Genomic DNA, 26,247 nt, shown 5'->3' with positions numbered 1-26,247 from the left:
AAATAGTCGTACTCAGATTCATACTCGTGTGGATAATAACGTTTGTACACGTATTCTTTGGAATCAAAAGGATTTACGCATTCATGTATTTTTTTAAAACAAGATAAGGAACAAAAACCAAATACTCAGATTCATACTCGTGTGAATAATAACGTTTGGGTATTTGAAACTCGTGTATACACAAATTAAGAGATAATGAGACCACACCTAGTCATTATGGCCACTACACCCTTTGTCCTCTCCGTATTTAGGGGATAAATATGCACACACATATATTTTTAGTTTCACCTTCAACATATCTAACTCTTGATTTTCTTTTTCTTTAAGACTCTCTCGGAGTTGATTGATAACCTTCTATCCGCCATCTAATCTAATAATAAAAAACTGAATTATATTGTCTTGTAAAGAAGAGAAAGTGATTTCACTCTAGAAGCTCTGTTAAGGGTTTGTTTGGTTTGAATGAAAGAAAATGAAAAGAGGAAAAATTACGGAAGCCGACGGATGAACTTGGACTAACTCTAGTCCAAGTTCATCCATCGATTTCCATAATTTTCTTTCCTTCTACTTTTTTTCCACTTAACCGAACAAAATGTATATATACAACATGATTAAAGTAGAAAGTTATATACTATTGTTTGGACATGTCAAGAGTTGGACCATTGTGTCCAATTTTTATTTTGGAAAAACCAAATAAAGATTTTTTTGTCAAGTAGTCTAGAGGCTAAAAAATCCTCCTTAAAGGTGATAAGTGGAGTGTTTCGTATTCGAACCCGGACTCCTATACATATGGTGCGAGGTCCCTACTAACTGAGCTAAGCTCACGGGGACAAGCCAAATAAAGATTTACTCCCTCCGGTCCTTTATATAAGGAATACTTTGGAAAAAAAATTGGTCTTTTTTATAAGAAATACTCTTTAAATTTATTTTTTATTAAATAGACAATCACTTGTATACCCTTATTAAATTGTATAAAATGCAACTCATTACAATGTTATGCATTAATTACACTAACTCATTTTCAATGTTAGTTTTGGAATAACACATAATATTTTAGAATTTTTAATAAAAAAATAAGCCTTCTTGGTATATGAATTTTTCTCAATGTGTTCCTTATATATAGAACTAGAGGGAATATTAAATAAAAAAGACATAAGATATGCCAAATAGAAACATTACAATGTACTGTCATATTGGGATCAACAGAATCACATTTGAATACTAAGTCCAAGCGCCACTATTTTTTTTGTTTTCACCGGTTTAATTTGTTTCAGGAATCAGTAATGACATCAAGTAGTTCCAGCCCCCTCCCGATCACAGTTGTGAGGATCGAACCGCGGTCCTCCCTACTAAGTTCAGCGCCAATCACCACTGAACCAACCACCATTAATTTGGAGAAAGACAAAATTCAATGCATGTGGACACAATATATATTGGACAGATCCTCTCATTTAATTAAGATATAAGTCCAAAATTATACTTCTTCCTCTGTTTTAAAATAAGTGTTTGTGTCACTTTAAGGATTAATTTTTTTTTTTAAAAAATGAATGTCATTTTTACTTTTCAATATAATATTTTTCGATTATACCCCATAATTATTATATATTTTATGCACTATTTTTAGGGAAACAAACCAATAATTTATAGTGGTAATTTAGTAAAAAAATAATTTTTATAACAACATAATTACAATATGTGCAATGGCGGAACCATGATTTTTTTTTTTTGGTGGGCCGTTAAAAAAATTTTATAATATATAAATTAAATATAAAAAAAATTATATTGCGTATAAAAATTTAAGTCATAATAAGCAATAATTTGATAATTAAAAAATTAAATTACATACCTGAAAATAATACTCTGCGTATGTCAAATGACTTGAAATCATCAATAATTGACTTTGAACTATTGCTTGCATAATTATATAATAAAAAATTTCTAAATTGAAATTTATTCATTAATAAATATAAGATAATTACACATGGATTAATTAAATTGAAAATAGTTGTATTTTATTTTTTTGGTAAAAATAAAAATTGTGAATTGATGTATCATATGAAAAACATTAATCTCAAAATTATGTCTTTACAGGTTTAAGACGATCATTTATCCTTAAAGTGTGTGTTAAAGTTAATTTTTAAAAGAAAAAAAAAACAGAAAAGAAAAGGAAAAAGAGAAAAGAAACAGAAAGCAAAAACCACAAAGGCATGGTTAGAACCCATGACCTTCGCCAACTAGGCTATCACTGCATTTTTGTTTCTAATTACCTTCATAAATATATATAGTATTAGAAATATGTAATTTTATCAAAATACCAAGGGTGTATATTAGTAATTTCCTATTTTTTGGGAGGGCCGTGGCCCACATCAGCCCTCCCCTAGTTCCGTCAGTGAATATGTGTACAAAAACTTTAAACAATATTCATTTTGAGAAGGAAGTAGTATAAAAGCTGATGTGACTGCTATGATTTTAGCAAATGACAAGTAATGACTTTGAATATATGATTTATGTATGCAATTTGGTGGTTATTGTGATGCATTTATCGGGATCCTTTGTATACACACCAAAGTAGGAAGATTAAGAATGCCACAATCAAATATGAATGTTCCGACTAATAAGTCGAGTTAAGTGCCACGGCAAGTTTACAGTTATAAGGTTTAAGAATGTATCCAAGAATCAAAGAGAACAAAATCTCTCAATTATAGTTACACTCGCGCATTTTAAGTGTAGTAAAATGGAGAATCTCGAATACGAACTCTCCAATCCCTTCAATAACATCTGATAAGTGATAACTTTAAACTGAGCTACTTACGAAAAAAGTAAATTCAAATCTAATGATACTAATGAAATAAAATGGTATATTAGCCTGACAATTATTTTCATAAAATAAAATTGAAAATACTAAATGTTAGTAATATCTCCCAGCAAATGCTAACCTGGACCATCTGAATAAGTGGTCCGCCGTAGATCAATAATGTCAAAAAATTATTAAAAATAAAAAACTCACAACTCATGTTTTTTATGGTTTAAACGCCAACTTAACTAATGACGGTTCAATACAAGTTGAATATTTGTTTCCAATTGTTTTAATTAAACCGATATTTGCATAAACAATTAATGAATTAGAAAAAATAATTCTCTCTTTTTGTTTGAAATTCAAAATATCCCTCCTCCTTCCTTTCAATTAAGAAAGAGCTAGCAATAGCATAATAGAATAATAAAACAATAGGGAGCGGTGATGATCTTTGCCCTTAAAACTCTATTTTCCAAAAAATATAAAAAATTTCAATAATGTACATTAGAATCCACTCCCTCAAAAATGAGACAAACACGCAAAATTCATTTCTTGTGAAGACATGAAAGAAGTACATACTTTATTTCTTTGTCACACAAGAACCATGACATCTAGTTAGTTGAATGCAAAATTAATTAACGTACATTATTTTTGCTAACCAACCCTTTACTATTTAAACACTGGACATTCACAAGAAATTAATGTGGCATGCATATAGAAGAAAATGGACACAAAGAAATGTGCAGCATTATTTCTTGTATTTTTGGTTTTTCTAAGTGTGGCATTTATGTCTCAAGCTAGTGTAGCCCCTCCAAAGCCTCCAAGTTCTATTCCAAATTCTTACTCTGGGGCTAGTTTACACCCTCCATCGAATTCAGCCAAGCATGGAATTGCCCTTGAACCTGCAGTTGACGGTGGCAATGGCGATGACGATGACGGTGCTATTGAGTATCCTCCAAGGACTCCATCACCTTATTAATAATTTCATCTAAGAGGGCAAATTAAAGTTTGTTAGCATGATGGTTAAGTTAAATAATTTAAGTCTATGTTTTACATGCTAATTAAGCGTCTCTAAAGTTATATGATGTTGTAATAGTAAGTACCCTCTCCGGTGCTAAATATAAGAAAAAGTTGAGTCAATAAAAATTTATATATTTGATCCAAATATTTACTATATAATCTCAAGCATTTTACTACTTAGCAATTTTAGATCTCCACTTTATTTTGGCTGTTGAGTAAGCTCATTTGAATGCTTGCCATACTTTTCCCTGCCATATAATTTTTTAAATTTTTTGTTCACAATGGAACCACAAAAGGGTTGAATTCAATATTTTGGTGTAAGGCAATTTTTGCTTTTGGGTAAGTTATTTGGTTTTGCAATTTTAGGCCACACAAGTTTCATTATTGTGCACCATAGCTTGTACAATCTGATATTATGATGATATGATCTACAACTTTTTCTGCAAATATAGTAGGCCAAATAGAGTCATATAGTAGTCAAAAGGAATCAATCTATGATTGCAACATTAAGAAAACTTAGAAAAAATTAATGTGCAGATTTGTTGTCCAATTTATGTATGTCCTTCTTTTAATAAGGAGGTATTTTTATGTCACAGCAATGAAGATTTAGGCTTCAAAATCGTATATTAGGTCGTTATTACTTCACAGACTATTGTTCAATTAACAGCATCCTATTAACAAATACCTCTGACTTAACCTTTAAGATTGATCTCACCAATCTTAAAGGTTAATGGTTCTTATATACGAGTTGCAGCTTGACTTATTAGGACATGTTTCTCTTCCAAATCTGCATACCGTTCTAAAATCCGTACATGGCCCTTCTATAGCTATTTGCATTGCATCCTTCAGTTCCTTGGAACACTTCCTCTCAGCATCTAATTCACGCTTCCTCTTTTCAGCTAACGACCTGTTAGCGTCAACTTCAGCTCTGAATTCTTCAGAAAGGAAAATCCACCTGCTTTCTGCCTCAGTCCATTGATTTCTTCCTGCTCAAGTTTTACTTTGACACTGTCTTCATTTGATTCCTCGTTTGCCTTTGCCTCAGCACTAGCTTCTGCTGAATCGGGAATGGCAGTGAGGTTTGCTGCCAATCTGGGTTCAGATGAATGAGGCAACTGCAACAGTGGATATTGATATTCCTTTCTTGCAGGTGCGGATGAAGCTGATTTCTTAAATTACATATCTCTTCCATCAACACTTCCCTCTCCCCAAAATCATAGAAATTCTGATACTCTTGTAGCTCATCTTGTACTCTTTTTAACTCTTTTTAATTCTTATAGAATGTTTCAGAATCTTTGCTTGAGTTGTGGAGAATTCTAGCATGGTCCTCAACACCTTCCTCGTCAATCTCCATCTCCTCATCACCATCTTCGTCAATATGAGGTAGTGATAACGGATAATGCATTCTAGGCTGCATTAAAATCAAACTTCTCCGGATCAAAGCTGCTGAATGGCCTCCACTGCCATCACTTGGATTGTAACCATTTGTTTTAACTTGATGCAGCTCATCCTGTTTGATTTACAGATATAAGTTATTTGAAACAAATTTCATGTACTGGCCAGAAAAGGAGAAGGTTGATCATGGTGGAAGAGATATATACCTTGAGTTCGCGTATTACTTCTCGCAATTGGTTCACATCATCATGCATTACTTCATTTACAACAGCTTTGTTCTTGATAGCTTTGACACGCTGTGCGAATTTCAATGTCATGTAAATATCTATTTCCATAATACATAAAGCTGAATAGGTGGCACACCAATAAGCTCAAACATATCTAGCTGAAAAACAATAAACAACATTAAACTAAACAACACAAGTAATTGCAATGAGATCAGAAGAGAAACACAACATAGAGAATAAAATCATGCCTGAGTAGAATCCATGTGAGCAACGGAATCAAACATGAAATCGTGACCATTGATTGACAAGGAGTCACTAGAAATCTTCTGAATCACGGAATCACCACCATCGTCTTTGTCATTGCAAATCAGTTTCAACCTCACAACATCGTCTTTGTCATTGCAAATCGGTTTCAACCTCACAACAACCTGAAGAGTATGTTGACAATGTATGTTCCTTGTAGCTTAAACAATAGTTTGTTAAAGTGTTTTAGAGTTTGTTATGAGTAACTAATTAGTTAGTAAGAGTTAGTTAGTACAAACTTTGAGTAAAATTAGGGAAGTTAATTAGTGATAACAGCTGTAACTTGGAGTGTAAGTAACAGCTATATATACTTGTATCTTTGATCAAATTCAAAGTGAATAATGAGAACAAGTGATTCTTCCCTAAAACCCTCGTGTCGCGCCTACCAGATTGTGTGTGTGCGCTACACAATAGTGAATTGTGTTCCAACAGTCTTAAATGCAAATACCTCCATATTCTAATTTAACAAACTCATCCTAATGAAGTTTTCAGAGGCACCATTGAAGAAAAATAAGGAACAAAATGACAATACTATTTTATAGGTAAAATTGACACTTATCATTACTCTCATAAAAACCTACAAAAGTGAAGTGAAATAGATGAAAATAGCTAAAATACTATTTTATTAAGAAAATCTAATATTTATAAATAGTTGGAGTTTTTCATTGAAATAACTTGCTAAAAAAGTCAATAAGTGCATAAATTATATTTGTAAAATCACCGATTTTTCACACTTATCACCAAAAGAGAATACGCGGGATAACGTTCAAATAAAGTCTCAAAAACTTTCATATCTTTCTTGAGGGTAAAAGGACACACGAAAGCACGAGAATTAGGGCATGAAACGAAGGGAATTAATTCATAGGATTGCCAAAGAGCTCAAACAACTTCATCTTCATCGGAAATTTTAACGATCAGAGACTTGGTTTGAGATGAAGAGGAAGGATTGAACGTCATCGCTGGATAAGACAAAAGAAAATATGGTTTTACATAGTAAATTGAAAGAAAATTCTAACTCAAGTGAAATAAAGCTCGGAAGCAGTTATCAGTTATTCAACATTCTGTTTGACGTGGTACAAATTGTGGGTTAGTGGAGAACGTGGACCCAACCACTCAGAAGCAGTTATTGAAGATATTTTCCAAGCTCTATAAATTGAGAAAACTTAGGCTGTTTTAGGAAGTTCATTTCCGAAAGAGAAATACACTGTTTAAAACAGAAATTTGCACGCTAACACACACACAAAAAAAAAAACAGCACAAGGATACATTTCTTGATACAGGCTGTAAACTCTCGATTGATGTATGAACTCAATTTATCATTTCGGCAATTTACCTTTTCTTGCAATTTACTTTTAAATTCAAGTTTGTGAGCGCACATCATCTCATTCTCAATTCGGATCGTAAACCTATTAACTGAGAACCCACAAAAGATCTAATCCAAGCCCTGGATTGTCCGTTGGATTCATTATGTTGGAGCGCAAAAAATCACTTTATTATGTTAATATACCACTGTCAACATGGGATATTATTATTATTATTAGAGAACTGCTAGTGTCATATGAACACTTGCCCAGTTCTACCTCATCCTCACACTCACCCACCACCTCACACACCACAATTTGTCTACTTAATAGTCTTACTTGAAGGACAATTCAAAAGGGGAATAAAATCATATTAATGATTTAACAAAATAGAATTTTGAGGCTGATCTGAGGTGGACATTAAGAAGTAGCCGGAATATCCAAATTGTAGAGGAGGATGGAGGCAAGAGTTTTTTTTTTTGTTTACAATGGAGTTGAGGATCGAACCCATGACCTCCAGCATACTATATAAATCCCTCACCTCTAAACCAAACCTAGTGGCTTAATGGCGGCGAGAGTTTTATAATAAAAGTGTTGTACATGCAAACACTATAAAATTTAAGTCAATGTTTAATTGGGTTAGAAATGAGAAGCTAAAATGAATGTGTACCTTAATTTTTAGGGATATATTACCTTATAAAGTTAAAAGTGAGTAGTGATTTAGTGAAATTTTTTGTTGGCGCTCAGAATAGTGTGATAAATAAGCGCACCACACAAAGTGAAACACTGTCTAATTGATTGTGTGATTGTGCATAATTTTTTTGGATGAAACTTAGTAGAATTTGGATTTTTCTTGCTCAGGACCAATTTGAATGGATCTTGATCTAGTATGGAACAAGGTCTAGTTTGATTACTTTAATCGCGTTACAATAGAAGGACATACATTTAAGTACCTCCGAAGGAGTTGCCCAGTGATTGGCCGGTTAGAGTTGTATGCAAGAGGTTCATAGTTCAATCTCTGCTACTAACATATATTTCCCTGCTCTTAAATTATATCTTAACAAACTAACTTACTAACATCTTTCATTTTCGTCATTTCATCTATTTAGTCTCTCTCATCATTAATGAGAGATAATCGTTGAATTGACAAAATATAATCTTAAACTAACTCAGACCGAAGATCTGACAACACACTTCGCTTCTTAACTCTTCTCTTTCTTCATTCATCATACCTAGCTTATAATTTGTGTCATTCTCTAGGCATCACATCACATCTTAGCCAAGTAAGATATGAATATGATCTCACATCCAGTTACATCCTCCCAACCTTGAGAATAAGAATATCCATGTACTACTACAGACCTCTACTGTTTGTTGGTCCATAGCTCAGCAATAATTAATATATGAAACGACATGCAACAATAACAAACCTTGAAACACTCTAGGCCACACAAAGATACCCTACAATGTTTAGTGTTACTTCTATTATTTTTGTTTTTCAGTATAAAAGAATTTAAATTAAGAGACACACTCGCATACTTAGATCAGAGAGAATCATCCACCTCATTGAAAAATATATATATATTTGAGTAATTGAGTTTATGTATAATCTATCAACTGCAAAATTTTAATTCTATTAGTTTAACTATAACAAAAATGAAAACATCACGTGACAATAGTAGCAATAAAATGTGACAATATTTTAACAACCAAAAATCTTTAATTCATTCTGGTCCGGTAGCAGAGAATGATTCTGAACAAGTGGTTGTAATGAATCTGTAAGCAATCAAATCATTGTTATATCCATAAGAATCTTCCATCACATTCTGTCAGTTCAGCTTTGCTGGACCATACCCCATTACAATACTCATCCATCCCCATCACAAACCACTCACAGTCCATTTAAAATATTGTTAATCCAAAAACTTAAAAGAATAACCCTATTTCCTAACCAGCCCACTTGCATACATTAATTTACCATTTTATGATGGACTATATATGGAGCATTCAACTATAGTATGAGTTTGGACAAAGAAATTCTATCGTCGAGATGTATCCTGTGTTTGACACGTGTAAATGTTCGACATACAATGTGATATTGTACTAACACATGTTTGGTGGGAACTTGGTCATCTCTAGCCACTGTATGGTCCTACGCAAATTCCAGATATTGATTTATATCTTCTGTAGTAGTCAACAACACTCTAATAGATGAACGACTTAAATTAGTGCAGGACAATAAACATGATATGAATGGTCATGTTTGGTGTCCACACTTGTGTCAGAACTTCTTGATACTACATAGGCGATTTAGGGTTCTACTAACATTCTCTGTTCGCCGTAATAAATTAACCACCAACAATTTTCATCATAGTAAATAAATAACAGAGAAATGAACAGTTAAATACATTGGATTACATTAATTAATTAGACCCTCTTGCTTTGCTTGAATTTGAAGCTGAAACTAAAATAAGTCAGCTCCAAATACTATTCTTTGTAAGAAGTACAAGTGCAGATAGATACTCATATACATCAGTGCATAATATGTTCCATCTGAAAACAAGAACACTTACCAATCTATATCAAACACAAAAACACCCCAATTAAATAACTAATCTATGGACATTGAAAACTAAATTACCATATGTTAAGTTAACAAATCCATATTTTTTACTATTTGCCGATATTTTAAAAACCGAGCAGACATCAAATATATGATACTTTCAAATCATAGTTCATTCATCTACATTAAATCGCTCGAACCAGGATGAACTGTCTGCTCCGATTTTTAAAACACAGATGTCAGGGTTTGATATCAGAATCATCCCAAGGAACATTAAGATCAGTTGATACCAAAGAATCAATATCCTCCCAACTCCAATAGTTTGACATATCCATGCCAGTGCTTGTTGCTGGTATCTCCTCCCATGGCTGTGTAATAGTACCACTACCACTAGTACTTGGCAATGGCATTACACTGTTGTTAACAGTTGACTCCTCCATTATTTTAAACTCTTCACCATAGTTATATCCATTAGATGACCTCAAAGAGCTTGAGTTTGAAAATGGAAATATAAGACTTTGGTTTTGAGTAAAAGACATAGATGAACTCAGAAACATACCATTACCAATACCAAACTCTTCATTATTATTACCTTCTGATTGATCTTTAATACTCATCAGATTCTGAGGTAGCAAAAAAGATGGTGGATGAATAACAGAGTGATCATATATAGATGAAGATATGTTTTTCTGATTCTGTTTTTGCTCTGAAGTTTGATTTTTCATATTTGAGGTGGTGGGGGTGGTAATAGAAGTTGTGGTGGTGCTAATAGTAGTTTTTGTGGAGGTGCTAATAGAAATTGGAGAAGTTGATTTTTTCATCCTCTTATTCTTTCTTACACCCCCAACCGGAACATTTCTGAGAGTTCCACCTTTAGTCCAATGCCTCTTACAAGCTCTACAGAAATGACGAGGTTGAGACTTGTTGTAATTGTTGTAGTAACAAAATTTGGTATTAGTAGAATCACATCTTGGACAATTCACAACTTCTGATTGTTGGATTTGTTGATTTTTCTTCATAGGATGAGTCTTTGGTAGCTCCAAGTTTTGATCTTGCAACAAGGTTTGGTTCCAATCAACACTTCTACTAGAAACTTGTTTAGAGCTTAAACCCATGTCTTAAATTGACTCTTCTAATGACACTATGTAATAAGACAATAATAGGATCAAAAATAGGATTTTCTTCTATTCAATTAGATGAAAAAATGTGATAAATTTTAGCACTTTGATTAATATGCTTATAAGCTATGGTTTGATAAAGAAGGAAAGGGCTAGGAAGGTGAGAAGAAATGAGCTTGTTTTTTTCTCTAATAAAATGTCTATATCTAATACCTATTTATGGCCTTATCTATCTGTAAAGGAACAATAATTATAACAATAAGATCAGAAAAAATTGCTAATTCAAGTTGGGTTGTATGTGGAGAAAGAGTGGAAGAAAGGGTGGTTTAGTTTTTTGATTGTTACTTGTAGGGGTGAATGTAGTTTATAGTGGAAGGAATTGTCCTATCAAAATTTATGGTAACAACCTAGGAGTTCAATTTTTCTTGCTCACCACACAAGTATTATAGGAAAAGGAAATAGCTACTTAGTCATAGGGAGGGGTCACAAATTCATGTATTTATGTTGTTGTACATTGGTGATTATTAGATTGATATCAAACTGATCAAATTTTTAAGTTGAGCACTTTAAAAAAAAATCAAAAATTAAAATTTAAAATTTAATTTGAAATCAAATTTGTCTAATCTTGATCTGATGATCATTGATATACTATACTTATTGACTATATTAATGCGTATATTTGTGACTACATAAAATCCAAAACCATTGTAACGAAACTTAACCTCTAAGTTGAAGGTGGGTGGTTGACATGTGGAAAGTTATAGGCCATTGATAGTGGTCTATGTTTTTGCCTCTAAAAGGAAAGTTGATGTGCATGATGTTATAGGCCATATATATAGTATAATAATTTTATGTGTAGCATACTTGGCCAATGGCCACCATTGCAAACACAAAGTTAGCAAAAAAGAAGACAAGTACACAAAGGTATTGTTTTTCTAAATGGATTATTCACATAACATTAGGGGAAAAGGGGGTGGTAATAGTGGGACCTTAGATTCTTAACAAGGTTAAAAACAGTTGGCAACACATGGTTTTTCTTGTGGGACACTATTGAAAGAATGGATGTACAATATAGTGGTGATTTATGGTCCTATGTCATGTGATTACATGTTGCAAGTTGGGTATATCTAATATGTTCCATGCACGTGTAGGTGTAGGTCTTATGTCTATGGGGCTATGACCTATAATGATATTGATTGAAGCATCCATTATGACAAGTTAGCAAGGCAATATAATTATAAGAGTCATGCTAATGCTAATAAGTATTCTAATGTCATTAATAAAGTTTTGTTTTATGGCTCTTGTGTATAATTTGTTCTATATCAATTAGTAATATACATGTGCATGTACACCGGTCATGTGTGCGGGTGTGTGGAATTGGTTACAACGTTGATACAGATACAATGAACAAATTAATTATAGAAAATGACTAATGTTCGCCAACACTGACGAGAGTAGCATTTGTGTCGTTACCAACCCTAATTTGAAGCTGAGTCTTTGATAGAGTTTAGAATCAAGAGTTGATTGAATTCAATCCTATAAAATCAATTTGTAAGGTGAAGATTACCTCTATTTTATAATTACATATTCAAGTCATCTCATAACCGATATGAGATTTCTTAACCGCTACAAACCTACGACATACTTTTATAAGCTAATGACCGAACACACGATTTCTAATATATTATTACTCAAACCTCTCACCACTAAACTACAATTTAGTGGTTGTTTTATCAATATTTGTTGCGTCTAAATATTTACAAATTTTTTATTTATTAGTAGTTTTTCTTTTATTACAATTATAAGTAGTTTGTAGTAACAAAGATAACTTAGTACCTGTTTGGTTCCAAGTTTGAAACAGCTAAACGCACGTTTTGAGGTTCAAACGCGATTTGAAGCAATTTTTTTTATGTTTGGATAGCTATGAAATTAAATCTCTGAAATGTGATTCTTCTTCCAAACGCAAGTCCCGTCGAAGCCACAAATTGGAGCTTCCACGTCAAAACAAAATCACGTTCATACTTTTAATTTTCGGTGGCATCTATATTTACCTACTTACCCTTACTCATATCTTCTTCTTCACTGCACATCATTCAAACTTCCAATTTTTTTATCAGCAACGCCTTTCTCCTATTTTTGCAGATTTTTCAGAAGAAAAAAAATGGAAGAGAAAGAGGGAAGAAAACGTCCAATTTTCACATAAGATTCAACAAGAACACAAATTAAATATTATAAATTTTGGCAAACAAGGGGAAGAAAGAATAGTTGGTGAAAGCTTTAATGTTGTTGCAGCCAGCGCAAAAACAGAACAAGAGGAAGACAGAATAGTTGGTGATGGTCTAGAGTCTTTTGTTAAAAGAGTCTTTTGTTTTTATTTTTATTAATTAAAATTAAAAGGCTGGTTCTAGACAATTCTTCTATTATTTTTGGGTTGAATTATTTTTTTTTTACTATTGGGTTTTTGTTTTTTAATATTGGGCTGAAGTTGCCCTTCAAAATTTTCACCTTTTAACACATGGAATGGAATATTGTGATTTTTATATAATACTATTACATTATTACTTATAGTACGATTCTATATATTTTTTGAAGGAAGTATGATTTTATATATGTTAAAAGGTCTTTTTGGTAATTTACACATTCAAAAGTAATTTTGATTCATATCATCCAAACAACATCAAATATTGAGAATAACTTTTATATTGATATATCCAAACATAAATCAATTCTACTCAACTCACTTTTAACCAAAATCAATTCTATCAAAATCAATTCTACCAAACTCAATTCTAGTCACCGCTAAACCAAACACACGCTTAATAAATTCATACTCGAAGATATGCCCTATTTGGTATATGCAGCAAGAAAAAGATTACGTACGTCTTCGTCTTCCTAACAATATACTACTCATTTAATGTTCATATCCACGTATACACATGTTCACGTGTTGCCTTTTACTGTTCATCTTCATCTACACAATTTTTTTTTCTTCTAATTCTCGTTCTCTTCTCGGACTCATCCTCTCTCCGCTGGCCAACCTTACTCGCCGACCACTCTCTCTCCGTCGTTCCTCCCTCTCACTTTCTCTAGTGTCTCTCTCACTCTCCTTCTCTAGACCAGTCACAATCATCAGTCACCACCTCCATCACCGTTGACCATCGCCGTCGTCCTCCTCCATCACCGACCACCACCGACCACCACCGCCACCATTGTCTTCCTCAATTGCCTAAGGGTACAGATCTGAGATCTATCTGCAACTTTGGCAAATCCGGTAACAAATTTTAGAGAGAAAGTAAAAGGGATGAAGGTGTGAAACATGGTGGAAGAGAGAGATGTGTTCCAAGTGATTTTGGTCTCAGGAAGAGAGAATAACAGACACGGTGGAGAGAGAAGAAAAAAATCAGTTTGACAAACATTAAAATTAAAATAAACAATTTTTTAAATTAGGAGAAATCATTAGATTACTTTGATGGTTTAGATTTTGTTAACTTTGTGAAACTGTGGGGATATCCACAGCAGAAAATCCAAATCCCACGTATACCACTAGCACTAGTCATCAAAGACATACATACACACAATTAATATAATAAAATATAAAAAAAGACATACATGCTCACGAGAAAGTCTTACATGGGCACATACCCAACACATGGCATCTAGGCACATCCAATCAAATTTTGACAGCACATAAACAATGATTTTAAAAAAAAAAATTAAAAGTTTTTTTCTTCTCTCATCTCACTCTTAGTTTTCCGTCTTCTTTCTCCCAATCCCTACAACAAACAAAATCCATTTCTTCCAAATCTATAAAAAAAAACATATATCCAATCAATCTTCTCCTAGAGCTATCTACAATCTCACTGGAAAAAACCAAAATTTCATAAAATCAACAAAAAATTTAAACAGCAACAACACAATTAAATAAAAAAAAGTTTGGAAAAAGTAAGATCAATTGAAGATGGAACCGAGTCTGCATCTCGAAGAAGAGGAAAAATGTAGTGAAGATGGAACCGAGTCTGCAATCTCTTCTGCATCTCGTTCTCGTCTTGTCCCTCGGGTTGCTTAGTATGACGCAAAAAATTAGTCATAAAATTGAAATAGACTCTTTTTTTCCTTTAGATTTTGCTGTTTATTTATTTATTAATGATGATAAACACGAAAATGAAGATGTAATAGAGAAAGCATATTGAGGAGATAAGGAAGCTGCAGAGATGTAGAAAAGAAACAATGGAAGAGAAGGAAGCTGGAAGACTGGAGAGAGAATAAAAAACACTTTCTATTTTAATTTTTTAAAAATAATCAATGTTAATGTGCTGTCAAAATTTGATTGGATGTGCCTAAAGCCCATGTGTTGGGTATGTTCCTAAGTAAGACTTTCTCACATGCTCACAATCACAACCACCCTTTTAGTATACAAAATAAATAAAAAAAATTGAAAACCTTGAGTCAATGAAGTTGAATCTTGTAAAAAAAAAGTTGAATCTTTGAAACCTTAAAACAAGGGAATTCTTTGAACAGAAAAAATTAACGAGATTTATTTTTTATTAAATAGTCTATTAGTTACAATTTCAACTTTTACATATTACTCCATACGATCCTTATTATAAGAAAATGTTTACTTTTTAGATTTATAGAATGTTTCATGTATTTAGGCATAAATTTATCTAGGTACATCAAATATTCTATTAATCGAAAAAATAAATATTCTCTTATAATAAAGACCGGAGAGAGTAGTTCACAGGGCCAAATCAATGAAACTCTATCATGTTGATAAAATATTTTATATCTACAGACTACAGGTGTTAGTATTAAACTATAATTTTATCTACCCTTTTTCACATCAGATAAAGCAATTAATAAAGAAACCATGAATCTAAAATTATTTATCTTTTACATCTAAAATTATATATTTTATGTTATTTACATAATACGTCAAGATTAATATCATATGATAAAAGTATTTAGAACTTCAATGTTGACACACCCCAATAATATATCGAATAATTTTGAATTTATGTAAAAAATTATCGAAATGATCTATAATTTCAATATACAATATTATTGGATGATATGTAACACCATACTAATAGTGTGATTTGATATCTCATTATAATATTGTAAAATTATGTGTAATATAATATAAACAATAGGATGATTAGAGACATTTTTAAATACTAGGGTATGTTTCGCGTACGAATGTCTTGACACAAATTGGTGTATAATATTGGGTCGATAGCCGACACATTTGGACAAAGAATAACACTGAAGTGTCACATAGCTATAAAAATTAAAGCTTAGTGTCACACACAGAAGCATTTGATTTTCACAATGATAACAACAACATAAAATAATGTGAATATCCAGTTAACAAATTCTGTATAAAAACTTGACTGTTGAGACGAAACACGTACGTTTATCTCCTTTACTTTTCTCAAATTTTGGTGGTTTTTTTATTTTTGTTTGTTTTTGTTTTGGTATTTACATTTTGATGGAATTTAGGCGTGTCTTGACGACAATGAAGCGATGTCGACATACATAATTATATTAAACACTGTGTATTTTTTTTAATTATTATCAAAATCGACGTATCAATGTCGGTCTGTATATGTGTTTGTGTTCCATAAGAATTTACACTATTAAATTATTTAATTAATTGATTTAAATCCTATAACTTAGTTCATGGCTACACTACATGCTTTATGCCCTCACTTTTATTTTCTAACATTTTGAATATCTGGTATCACCTACAAGAAATTCACTAAATAAGAAGGGTCATGTTAACATGTGCACCAATGGCACATGTTAAGATTCTAAATATAGAAAATTGCATTTAATGTTAGAAAAAAATTTAATGTTTAAAAAGTTAAATGCACAAATTTCAATATATTATTTCTACTTTTACTTCCTTAACATGTGCCTTTGGTGCACATGTTAACATTTTCCAAATAAGAAATAGAGGTACTATAGAATTTTCTTCAACTTGGTGGCAGCTAGAAGATTATCATTAAGGAAACCCTATAGCCACATGCAGGTATATACCATTAGGGTAAGAATTTCAGTATCACAATTTAACATAGTCTATTGCACTTACCATTTTTAAAGATTAACGGGAATGGAAAACAATCTAGGTCGGTTGATTAGGTAAAAGGTCTCGTATCATTAACTGCTAAAATACAATAAGAAAAGGACAAGACAAAGAATATTTGTCGGACAAGTATGAAAATGACACATCGAATTAAATCTAAGTTGAACTCTCTTAACTTAACTATGGTCTATGGGTATAGTCTTATTTTATTTATTTAAAAGTGGGTAGAGTCTATTATGTCCAACTTAGACGCCAGCTAAAATATGCATTAAACTATTATGGACATTTAAAATAAATTTGATTAAGGATCAAATTAACATATTCTTGTGCACATATATGCTTTGGCGGCTCTTCTAGGTAGCAGGTGGAGCAAGCAACCACGTGGTTTTAGCTTAGATTCTCAATCAAAAAATAATCACTGGAATCACTTTTCTGGGTGGTTAATTGCCTTTTCATGAAAGCATTTAGGTGTGAAAATAGATTAGGTTATCTCTGGAGATTCTATGACATGTTTGCATTTGGCTTATTTAGTTTATTATAGAAAACCAGACTTTAAATCATGTCTTATAAGGTAACACAAATATTTTTTTATAACACCCTAATTAAAGTTTTTGACTCCACAACAAATTTCTGGAGTTACCCTACAGCTTAGACCTTTTAGATCGACTATGAATGGGATTAATAGTTAGTCCAAGGTTTTGCAATCAGTAATCACAATTAAATTTCCTTACCCTCCTCGAACGAGTGTTTTGTCAAAATCCAGCATCGGTCCATCCACCCAATAGCTCAATAATTTTAGTTGAGTCACACTCAATAGATCGTCTAACATACAAATTTGGAAGTTTGGATGAATAGGACTTGTATGAAATTTAGTTAAGTCACACTTTATTCACACTTTATAACGGAAGTGTCATTGTGACACTATTGCTAGCTTTCACATGGGGTTTACTACCATGTGAAACTCCTATACCTATACCATTAAGTTATCAAGGGAAAGTTTTGATTTGAAAGATCACGTTATATTTTGTTGCAAGCATTTCTTGATATGGGATTGGTCCCAAAATAAGCAATAAATAGATAAGCATGTGCGATTTTTTGAAGGCTGTTATCGTAAAATGGAAGTGACATGGTGATCAGAGACGGTAGGTAGGTGATTCAAACCTGTGACCGCCGTGAGTGACATGAAAAATGTAAGCCAAATATGTGTAAGAAGTAAGAACAGAACCATGAGAAGCTTGATAGTGTTTTCATTGTATATTTTTTTTTTTTCATTTACTTACTAGTATCATATATTCCTGCCCAAAACAGTGATCGCTACTTTCAGGCTATAATGATGTATTGACAGTTAAACAAAGTTCTATAGTCACAGAATGCGAGAATTAAGGGAGAATTAATCGAATATGAAAGGTTACATCCGCGCTTGCCTGCCAAAAAAAACTAAAACTTAAAGTCCTTCTTCTTTGACTTTCCATCCTTTTCTTGCTTTCTTTTTCTCTTCTTCTCATTCTGGACCAGATAAAGAAAAAAATATAGATATAAAATCATGACAGTATGTTAAATAAACAGTAATATGCAGGTCTATATGATTTGTAGGAAGAGTTAACAAACCTCTGCAACCATGTCACTGAAATCTTCTCGCTGACTACGCATCTTCTCTTCCTCCCTTGCTTCTTCGTACCTGCATAGCTCCCGCAGAGGTAAGAAATCATGTGTCACAAAATTAACCTACTCAATTGAAAATTAGAAAATTAGAAAATAGTAAAATAAATTCGTACTTGGCAGGCAAAACATTTTCCATGGCTTCCAACTCTTCTGGCAGTAAAGTAACATCAACTTTATCTGACTTCTGACCTTTAAGCAAATCGACCTGAAAGTTCCAAAGTAAAAAACCATGTAACATGCCACTTCTCAAAACAAATATCATTGCAAACAACCACCTCCCTTATTATTTCCTCACAAACAAATGAGAAAATCCCTTACCCTTTTAGCACCTGACTTGTCCTGGGTGCCGGTGCCAACCACATAACTGCAGAGAGGCGAAAAGGAAAGGTCAGAACTTATCAAGAAACAAACAATTATGGTGAGAAAAAAAAATGCTACTCAAATACTATATAAAGGTGCTGCAAAATTTGCATACGTGTGTCCCGGTACAAGTAAAGATCCTGCGCCAATTTTTTCTTCTTTCTCTTCAAGCACCTTCGTAGAAAATGAAAACAATGTTAACGATATGAATAGTCAAAACAGAAGTCAAAGCTGTTAAAAAATGTTCAATGGGTAAAACTCACTTGATAAAGAGGCCTCTCAGGCTCCTTATTTCTCTGTTGCTTCCGTAGGTCAATAACATCAGGCGTCTCAACTCCAGTGGGAGTGCTGAGCAAAATAATGCAAAGCAAAAAAAGGTAAGAAATGAGTTCAAAATGACTGTAAAACAAAATAATCAAAATCCCTCCCCTCGTCGAACCAAACACAAAGCATTTTAAAATCCATCCCTCATCCCTCATCCCTCCATTAAAATTCATTTTCTGACCTCCCATCTGTTGAACCAAACAGACCCCAAGTGGGACTCGCATTTACACATTACGCTAAGTGACCCCACAATAAGGGTACCTATTTGACCCCAAAGCTTAGTGGGCAAGTACCCACTTAAGCACCAACATTGCAGATGCTCTAAAAACTCTTCACTGCAGAAGTGGTAAATAGACAAAAATTTCCCTAACCAACCCTTTTCTAGTATAATAATTGTTAAAAGGTTGTCCACCAAATTCTACCCGACCTTTTTACAAAGTCGTGAGCATTATTGGTGAGTGATTTATGTTATAAGAAAAAGTACCAAGTACAACATAAAACGTTTCCAATAGTTTGATTATGAACAACTGAAAATGCCTTTTTTGCATTTTCAGTTGTTCATGATCAAACTATTGGAAACGTTTGATGTTGTACTTAATTTTTCCTTATAACATAAACCACTCACCAATGATGCTCATGACTTTGTAAAAAAAGGTTTAGGAGAATTTGGTGGACAACATTCCGCATTTCTGTTTAACAATTATTATACTGGAAAAAGGTTGGTTAGGGAAATTTTTGTAAATGGATTTTTTATTTCTGAGTTATTTTTCATTAAGAGCGGCGGTGCCTTTCGCAAAAAAAGATAAACAAACTAGCAAAATCAAGGTGAGGCACTTCAGAAAACCCACACTTTCTTTTGGTAAAGAGTACAATCACACTACAAACCTACATATAAACAAGATATTGTAATGGTAAAATAACAATACCTTGATAGACTATCAACAGACTGGATACCAGCTTCAATTTCCTCTTCATCAATTTCTTCTTCCTCTTCGTCTTCATCGTCGTCCTCTTCTTCCTCCTCCTCCTCCTCCAAATCGCCCCAGTGTTTGGTCTTATCAACAGGCTCTTCCTGCATTATGAGAATACCAAGTAAATTATGGAAAGAAAAAACACAACGAAATTCACAACATTGTAACATTAATATGCTATTGGGCTCTTACATAATAAAGAAATTTTTGCATTCAGCCAATAAAAGGGCAGCCTCTTATGGGTGAAAACAGAAGGAATTTTATAAAATAAAATTGATAAAAAAATTTCACTTTAATAACATAGTAGAACTTCTAATTAAACCAAACCTCGTAGTTAGGCTGGTCTTGTTGTTGAACACCAAAAACATCTCCATACAGTGGGCGTCCATACTGTTCAGAGGAAGACAAGCTGGTTAATATGATAAAGGAGGAATCCAAAGCAAACAGTGAATATATAAAATATATATATATATATATATATATATATATATATACTTCATCAACAGGAGGCTTTCCCCATCCACCAGGATGATAACCAAAGCTAGCTCCAGGGGGTATGGGAGCATTCAGTCCTGGGATCTTCAGATGAGGGTAAGATGGTGGAGGACCATATCTCTGGGAAAAAATAACACACATTAAATGTAGACACAGGGCCAATAAAGGATCAATAAAAATGCACCGGATATTGTTATTACCTGCATATTAATAAGCCATGGTGGAGGAGCACCCTCAGGCATACCAAGAGCTTCTTTCAACTCATGTGATAACATGCCAGGTTTCATCTCCCTCAACTTCACCTGTACACCAACCAATGTCATTATATAAACTAATTATATGTGTTTTTGTGTGTGTGTGTGTGTGTGTGTGAGAGAGAGAGAGAGAGAGAGAAGCAAAATACAAGAGAGTCAAACTAAAAGTGAAAACTTGTGAATGTCCCTGGACCACCGACACTCAACTAGATCAATGTACACCTCTTATTAAAAACATACAATAACACACTCGTTGACCTTCCACCTAAAGAGAAATACTTAACATTTACAATGAAGCTTTGAACTGTGTCTATAGAAGTTCAAACTCAACGCAGAAAAAACACAATGACCTAATAAACAAAATACTGCAAATAAGTCTACAACAATCTAAGTTTTCCCCGTCAGGTAGGGAAACAAAATACTGCAAATGAGGGAAATACATTGGCAAAATGAATCCAAATAATTTCATTAATATAAGCCAGTTAATAATTTTATTTTATTTAGCATACATTACAACAACCCGATAAACTCTACACTTGTAACTACAAAAGTAAAAATGGTACATGAAATCTGTCCTAAATAATTAGAGAAAAAAATTAAAAGTTCCACTCATCTAAATCATTTGGCCAAATACCTATTGTAACACATTAGAGGTTCACTCGTATGAAGAAAAAGTTATTATGGTGTTCTAAGAGATAGCCCAATAAATAGAAGAAAACCAAAATGTCGCGAGAGATAAATAAGCACAATGCAAGCAGAAGTTACACTATATTGAATCTACTCCAATACTTTCTATCATGGGTAATACCTCAAATTCTTTTCCTTCATGATACAATTCCCCAAGGGAAGTCAGTTTTGGCTTTGTCTGGTACTTAAAAAATGCATCATGAAGGACCTAGCAACAAAGAAATATAACTATTAGAAGGTATTAAAATAGTGGGAACAAATGAATAAACATAAAATCACGTAAGTACTGCAAATTTGAAAAAACTCAATAAACCTGATAGTCTATATCCATTTTTCCCATTTTTGGTTGCATACGTTCCCTTTGCTTTTGTTTCAACTTTTTACTATCCTCTTTCTCAATATAAGCCTGCATGACACAACATCAGATAAAAAAAAGTGACTGTAACAATCTGGTGAATTGATTAAAGGACATAGATGAATGTATGTATCATAGAGAAACAACAATTTTATATAAAGTTCATTTGTGAAACAGAAAATTCAACAGAGGGACACAAGACTTTTAATCAATATTCCCAAAATTGCATATCTATATTGCACGTGAGTTAATAATATATTGATTATACAACAGGACTCCAACACTTTAACTTGCTATAAGTACAAGCAACTTATCAAAACCAACAACCCATCCATCCATGAATCTATCACAAAAGTTTTCACATATACTTATTTAAATAATCTTGACAAACAAAGCACAAGTTCATAATCTGTAGTTCACATAAAAAATTAATGCAGTAGTATTAGCAAAATAGCATTTGATAGTACAGAAACATGGAATTTCAGGAATACAAATAGCACATAAAATTTGTAAGTAAATCACAGAATGTTCACTTATATTGATGAGTCACTCTGCATTTAACATATAACACACACACACACACACACACACACACATAGAAGCAAACAGGTCAGATTACCTGTCTGATTTTCTCAATACCAGTGGCAGCAATGAAATCAGGAAGCTGAAAGGGTTGTTTCTCAATACCACGTTTCCCCTGCCAAAACAATGACATAATTTCTGATGAGATAACTAATAACTTAATATATGTCAGCATCGACTATATAATGAAGCTAAGTAATATCAATCATTAAAAATTGAAGAGGAATTCAGCCCGAGCATTAAGCACAATGGAAAGGCATCTGAAAATTCAAAGTAGAGCTATTAGCACCTTTGTCACATATAAATGCCCATTAATATTATGCAAAAATGCCATATGACTATAGAGGTCCCAGTCATATAACATAATACAAGTATGAGCACCATATTCCCAATCAATATAACAGAGATAATAAAAGAGAAACTCAAGGAATGCCCATTTCCAAACACCTACAAGTCCAGGGTTGGTGATTGCCACAGCCGCTCCCCTGCAAGCATCACATACATACATATATAAGAGAAACCTTATCGACGTCATCGCCCTCACCCTATTCCTACATCACTCATGCAGGGCACAACCATCACACATGCTTGCATCATTAACCTATAATTATCATTTGCCATTCAAAAAAAAATTAACCTATAATTATCCAGTCAGGATGCTGACTAACCTGCAAAAATTTTCTCTTTTGACACCAATGCCTTGGTACAGGTACAGTATTCCGATAAGATTTCAAAAATACCAGCAACTTTGGATCTGCTGCAGTAGCATCCCAAACCTGAAAAATGAAAAGGAAATTATGCAATAACATTTGCATACCGGCATTGAAAGAAACGGAGACCCAACAACTTGAAACTAATTGTAATATATAAAACATTCTTACCTCGACAACATCAGGTCTTGAGCTAACTTGTTTCAGTTCAGCAATTTTCATTCTTCGTTGAAGCTGAACACAAGATTAAACTTTTTCAGAATGCATCTTCATAGAAATACAACAACAAATTTAGAATAAACATACTACGCATTGCTATACCTTTTTTTTCTTGTTTGATACGCCACCTTTTTCTTTTTGATCATTTTCGTTTTCTTCATCGTCAGAGTCAGAATCAGAACCAGCCTTCTTTTTAATAACTGCATTTTCTGCCACATCGTCCTTCTTATCAGTTTCCTATTAGTACAATAGAAAACCTTTAATCAAAACAATAAAACAAAGAAGTTGCAATGAGAAAAAGACAATTAAGACCAATTCATTACCTCCGAAGCAGCGACATCAGTGAAACTAAACTTCTCAAATATTTTTCTAAATTCTTCATCCATGCCTTCATATAGGTCTACCTTCTCTGGTACATACTCAATTTCAACTTTCTCAACCACCTAAAAATTAAGAAGAAAAAAAATAATGACATGAGTTTGGGTACTAAATTGAAACGCTAGCCGAGATATTTAACCAATTACAGAAGCCATGATCTACTTCAATTTCTGATCTAACAACACATATAATTTATGAAACACTCCACAACTGAGCAATGGGAAACAATTAAAATAACTAGTTCATTTTAAGATCTAAAATCAAAACAAAGAATAATGTTCCGAGGCAGAATAAGAATAACTAGCTCAAATTTCGGTAAGAGAAAGGATCCATTTCATGTACACGGATAATCATATCCTAGTTCAGATTATTTTTTCTCTCTTCTTTCCCTCCAATTCTCTATAACCAATATAAACCCTAATTTCACTAACTAATCACTAAAACCCCTTAAATTAAACTTCGAAAACCCTAATTTCACTACAATATTGATTGAACTAATCGCAAACACAATCAATTTCCTTAGCACCTATTTTTCCAGAAACAAAACCCTTCTCCATTACAAATCACCAAGCTATTAACAGCGAAAATCTAACGAATCAAATCTTACAATAGTAACAAAAGTTAGAAGGATTCAAACCTGTTTCGGATCAGTATTCTCCTTAGCATCATCACTATCTTCGTTATTGTTAGAAGCTGGTTGCTCAGAAGTTTTGTTGTTTTTCTTCGGCTTCCTGCGGCGGCGACGTCGATCGTTATCCTTCGGTTTCTTGACGGCGGGGGAAGATGAATTGGAGTTGGCAACGACGCCGTTTTGGTACGGAAGCGTCTCCGCAGCCATCGTTAAGGGTTTAAGAGAAATTGAGAAAAATCGAGAATGAATTAACAACGGTTATTTTCAGTGTTGAGGATTTATTAGATTTAGAAAATATATATATATAAGTATCTGAAGAAAATCTGAAGAAGATTGAAGAAGATGCAATAAACAACACAACTTGATCGGGTGTATATATCCACCGTAATCTGGAGATTTTTGTTGGGCCGGGTGGGCTTAAACCAAATTTATCGGTTAACCCAATTTATGTTGGGCTAGTTCTTGCGGCCCAATCTCAGCGTATCTATCTACTATATCTACTATCTACTATCTACTATACTATATAAGAAAAAAAGATACATATGAAATCCCCAATTTGCCCCTTTTTATTTTTTGACACATCATTCAATTCGGGGTTATTTTGTGTCTTTATTCAAAAGTTAGTAAAAAAAACTTCCGATTATCCGATGATTACTCCTATTTTAACTTTTGTTTCAGTGTTAGTTATTTTCTTTAACGTCTCACAAAATTAAATAATACTATACACCTTCGATTCAAGCTTACATGATAGGAAAAAAAAGAGTAATTAAAAAATTATTAAGAGACACATGACATGAAACTGTTGCTAGATGAAAATACTTGGAAGGTAGGGTCTATTTCCTCCCAAATGGTTGCAAAAAGATCTGTCTCCATATAGCTTAGCAGCAACGTACCAAAGGTAGTATTAAGAGACACACTCTAATTTTTTGTTCTTGGTAAACAAAAGTCAAACAAACCAAAGGTAGTGTTTTTGGTTTATCTGTTTTTTTTCTTATGAATTTTTCTTCTCTAAATAAAAGTTCTTGGTCTTTTGTGCAAATTTTTTTTATTCATTGTTGAATGATGGTTTGTATATCTCTTGAACTTACAAGAAATGAGATATATCTCAAAGTTTTGGTTTTTTAATTTTTTTTCCATTTGGAAGTTGGGTTCATAATTTGAACTTAACAAAATTATATGTATCAAAATTTTGATTTCCTATTCTTCATTGGTAGTTTCTAGCTATATTCTTTAAATAATATCTCAAAGTTTTGATTTTTATCCTTTGAACTTACAAGAAATGAGATATATCTCAAAGTTTTGATTTTCACTTCATGTTTTGATTTGTTATTTCAGATGGATCCCAACAAGAAACAAATCCCTTATGTATACATGAAGGGAACCTCCTCCTCTGCGGTTTCTTTAAAATCCTCTTACAAGGAAGCTTTGAATCACATAGTGAAATGTAAAGAACAAGATGTTGTTGATGATTCAGATTTTTTTGGACCAGTTCTTCGTATCCATAAGATCTTGCTCTTGGACTAGGTGTTCCTGGTGAATCAGGTTTTGCTTTTGTTGAACCTGGTGTTCATGTTGAACCTAGTTTTTATATTGAACCAGATCTTCCTGTTGCTGTTGAACCAGAACCAGATTTTCCTGTTGTTGGTTCTGTTGAACCAGAACCAGATCTTCCTATTGCTGTTGAAGCTGAATCAGCTGTTGGATTAAACCATGGTGGTGGTGCAAAGCTAATTCTCCATATTTTGTATTTTACTCTTGGTCTAGCTTCTGTTCTAGCTGGGTTTCAACTTGAATTTCAAGTTTGGTTTTAAAGCTG

At 33.0% G+C, this 26,247-nt stretch overlaps 2 protein-coding genes across 4 annotated transcripts; both read right to left on the bottom strand.

Annotated features, from left to right (window-relative positions):
- Nucleotides 1-9,430: 9,430 nt before the first annotated feature.
- On the bottom strand, nt 9,431-11,186 carry LOC123907095 (dof zinc finger protein DOF1.4-like). The gene has a single exon (XM_045957198.1). It carries the CDS (start codon nt 10,713-10,715, stop codon nt 9,840-9,842), a length of 876 nt encoding a protein of 291 aa, XP_045813154.1. The 5' UTR covers nt 10,716-11,186; the 3' UTR covers nt 9,431-9,839.
- A 6,844-nt stretch (nt 11,187-18,030) lies between these two features.
- Nucleotides 18,031-25,905, bottom strand: LOC123907094 (splicing factor 3B subunit 2-like). Of its 3 annotated transcripts, XM_045957196.1 has the most exons (18): nt 24,438-25,905; nt 23,746-23,865; nt 23,525-23,659; nt 23,375-23,437; nt 23,162-23,269; nt 22,531-22,608; nt 21,870-21,962; nt 21,678-21,764; nt 20,816-20,917; nt 20,616-20,735; nt 20,448-20,510; nt 20,076-20,221; nt 19,089-19,173; nt 18,941-18,999; nt 18,784-18,829; nt 18,579-18,670; nt 18,412-18,481; nt 18,031-18,309 (listed from the first exon to the last, which is right to left on the bottom strand). In XM_045957196.1, the coding sequence occupies exons 1-18, from the start codon at nt 24,636-24,638 to the stop codon at nt 18,241-18,243; spliced, it is 1,737 nt and encodes a 578-aa protein (XP_045813152.1). In that variant the 5' UTR covers nt 24,639-25,905; the 3' UTR covers nt 18,031-18,240. The 3 variants fall into 3 exon arrangements, with proteins under 3 accessions (XP_045813152.1, XP_045813151.1, XP_045813153.1); XM_045957195.1 differs by having other exon boundaries at nt 23,162-23,437; nt 24,438-24,782; XM_045957197.1 differs by lacking the exon at nt 22,531-22,608 and having other exon boundaries at nt 24,438-24,781.
- Between the last annotated feature and the right edge of the window lie 342 nt (nt 25,906-26,247).

This window comes from Trifolium pratense, linkage group LG2 (genome assembly GCF_020283565.1).
Source record: "Trifolium pratense cultivar HEN17-A07 linkage group LG2, ARS_RC_1.1, whole genome shotgun sequence".
Taxonomy (NCBI): domain Eukaryota; kingdom Viridiplantae; phylum Streptophyta; class Magnoliopsida; order Fabales; family Fabaceae; genus Trifolium; species Trifolium pratense.
Note: the sequence above shows the minus strand (reverse complement) of the source record. Positions and strands in the feature narration are given on the sequence as shown.

Excerpts from the sequence above, each read along its gene's own strand:
- LOC123907095 (XM_045957198.1), bottom strand. The coding sequence starts at position 10,715 with ATGGGTTTAAGCTCTAAACAAGTTTCTAGTAGAAGTGTTGATTGGAAC.
- LOC123907094 (XM_045957195.1), bottom strand. The coding sequence starts at position 24,638 with ATGGCTGCGGAGACGCTTCCGTACCAAAACGGCGTCGTTGCCAACTCC. Across the intron at positions 19,174-20,075 it reads TCTGTTGATAGTCTATCAAG|CACTCCCACTGGAGTTGAGA; the intron begins GTATTGTTATTT and ends TATTTTGCTCAG. Across the intron at positions 19,000-19,088 it reads CTGAGAGGCCTCTTTATCAA|GTGCTTGAAGAGAAAGAAGA; the intron begins GTGAGTTTTACC and ends TTTTCTACGAAG.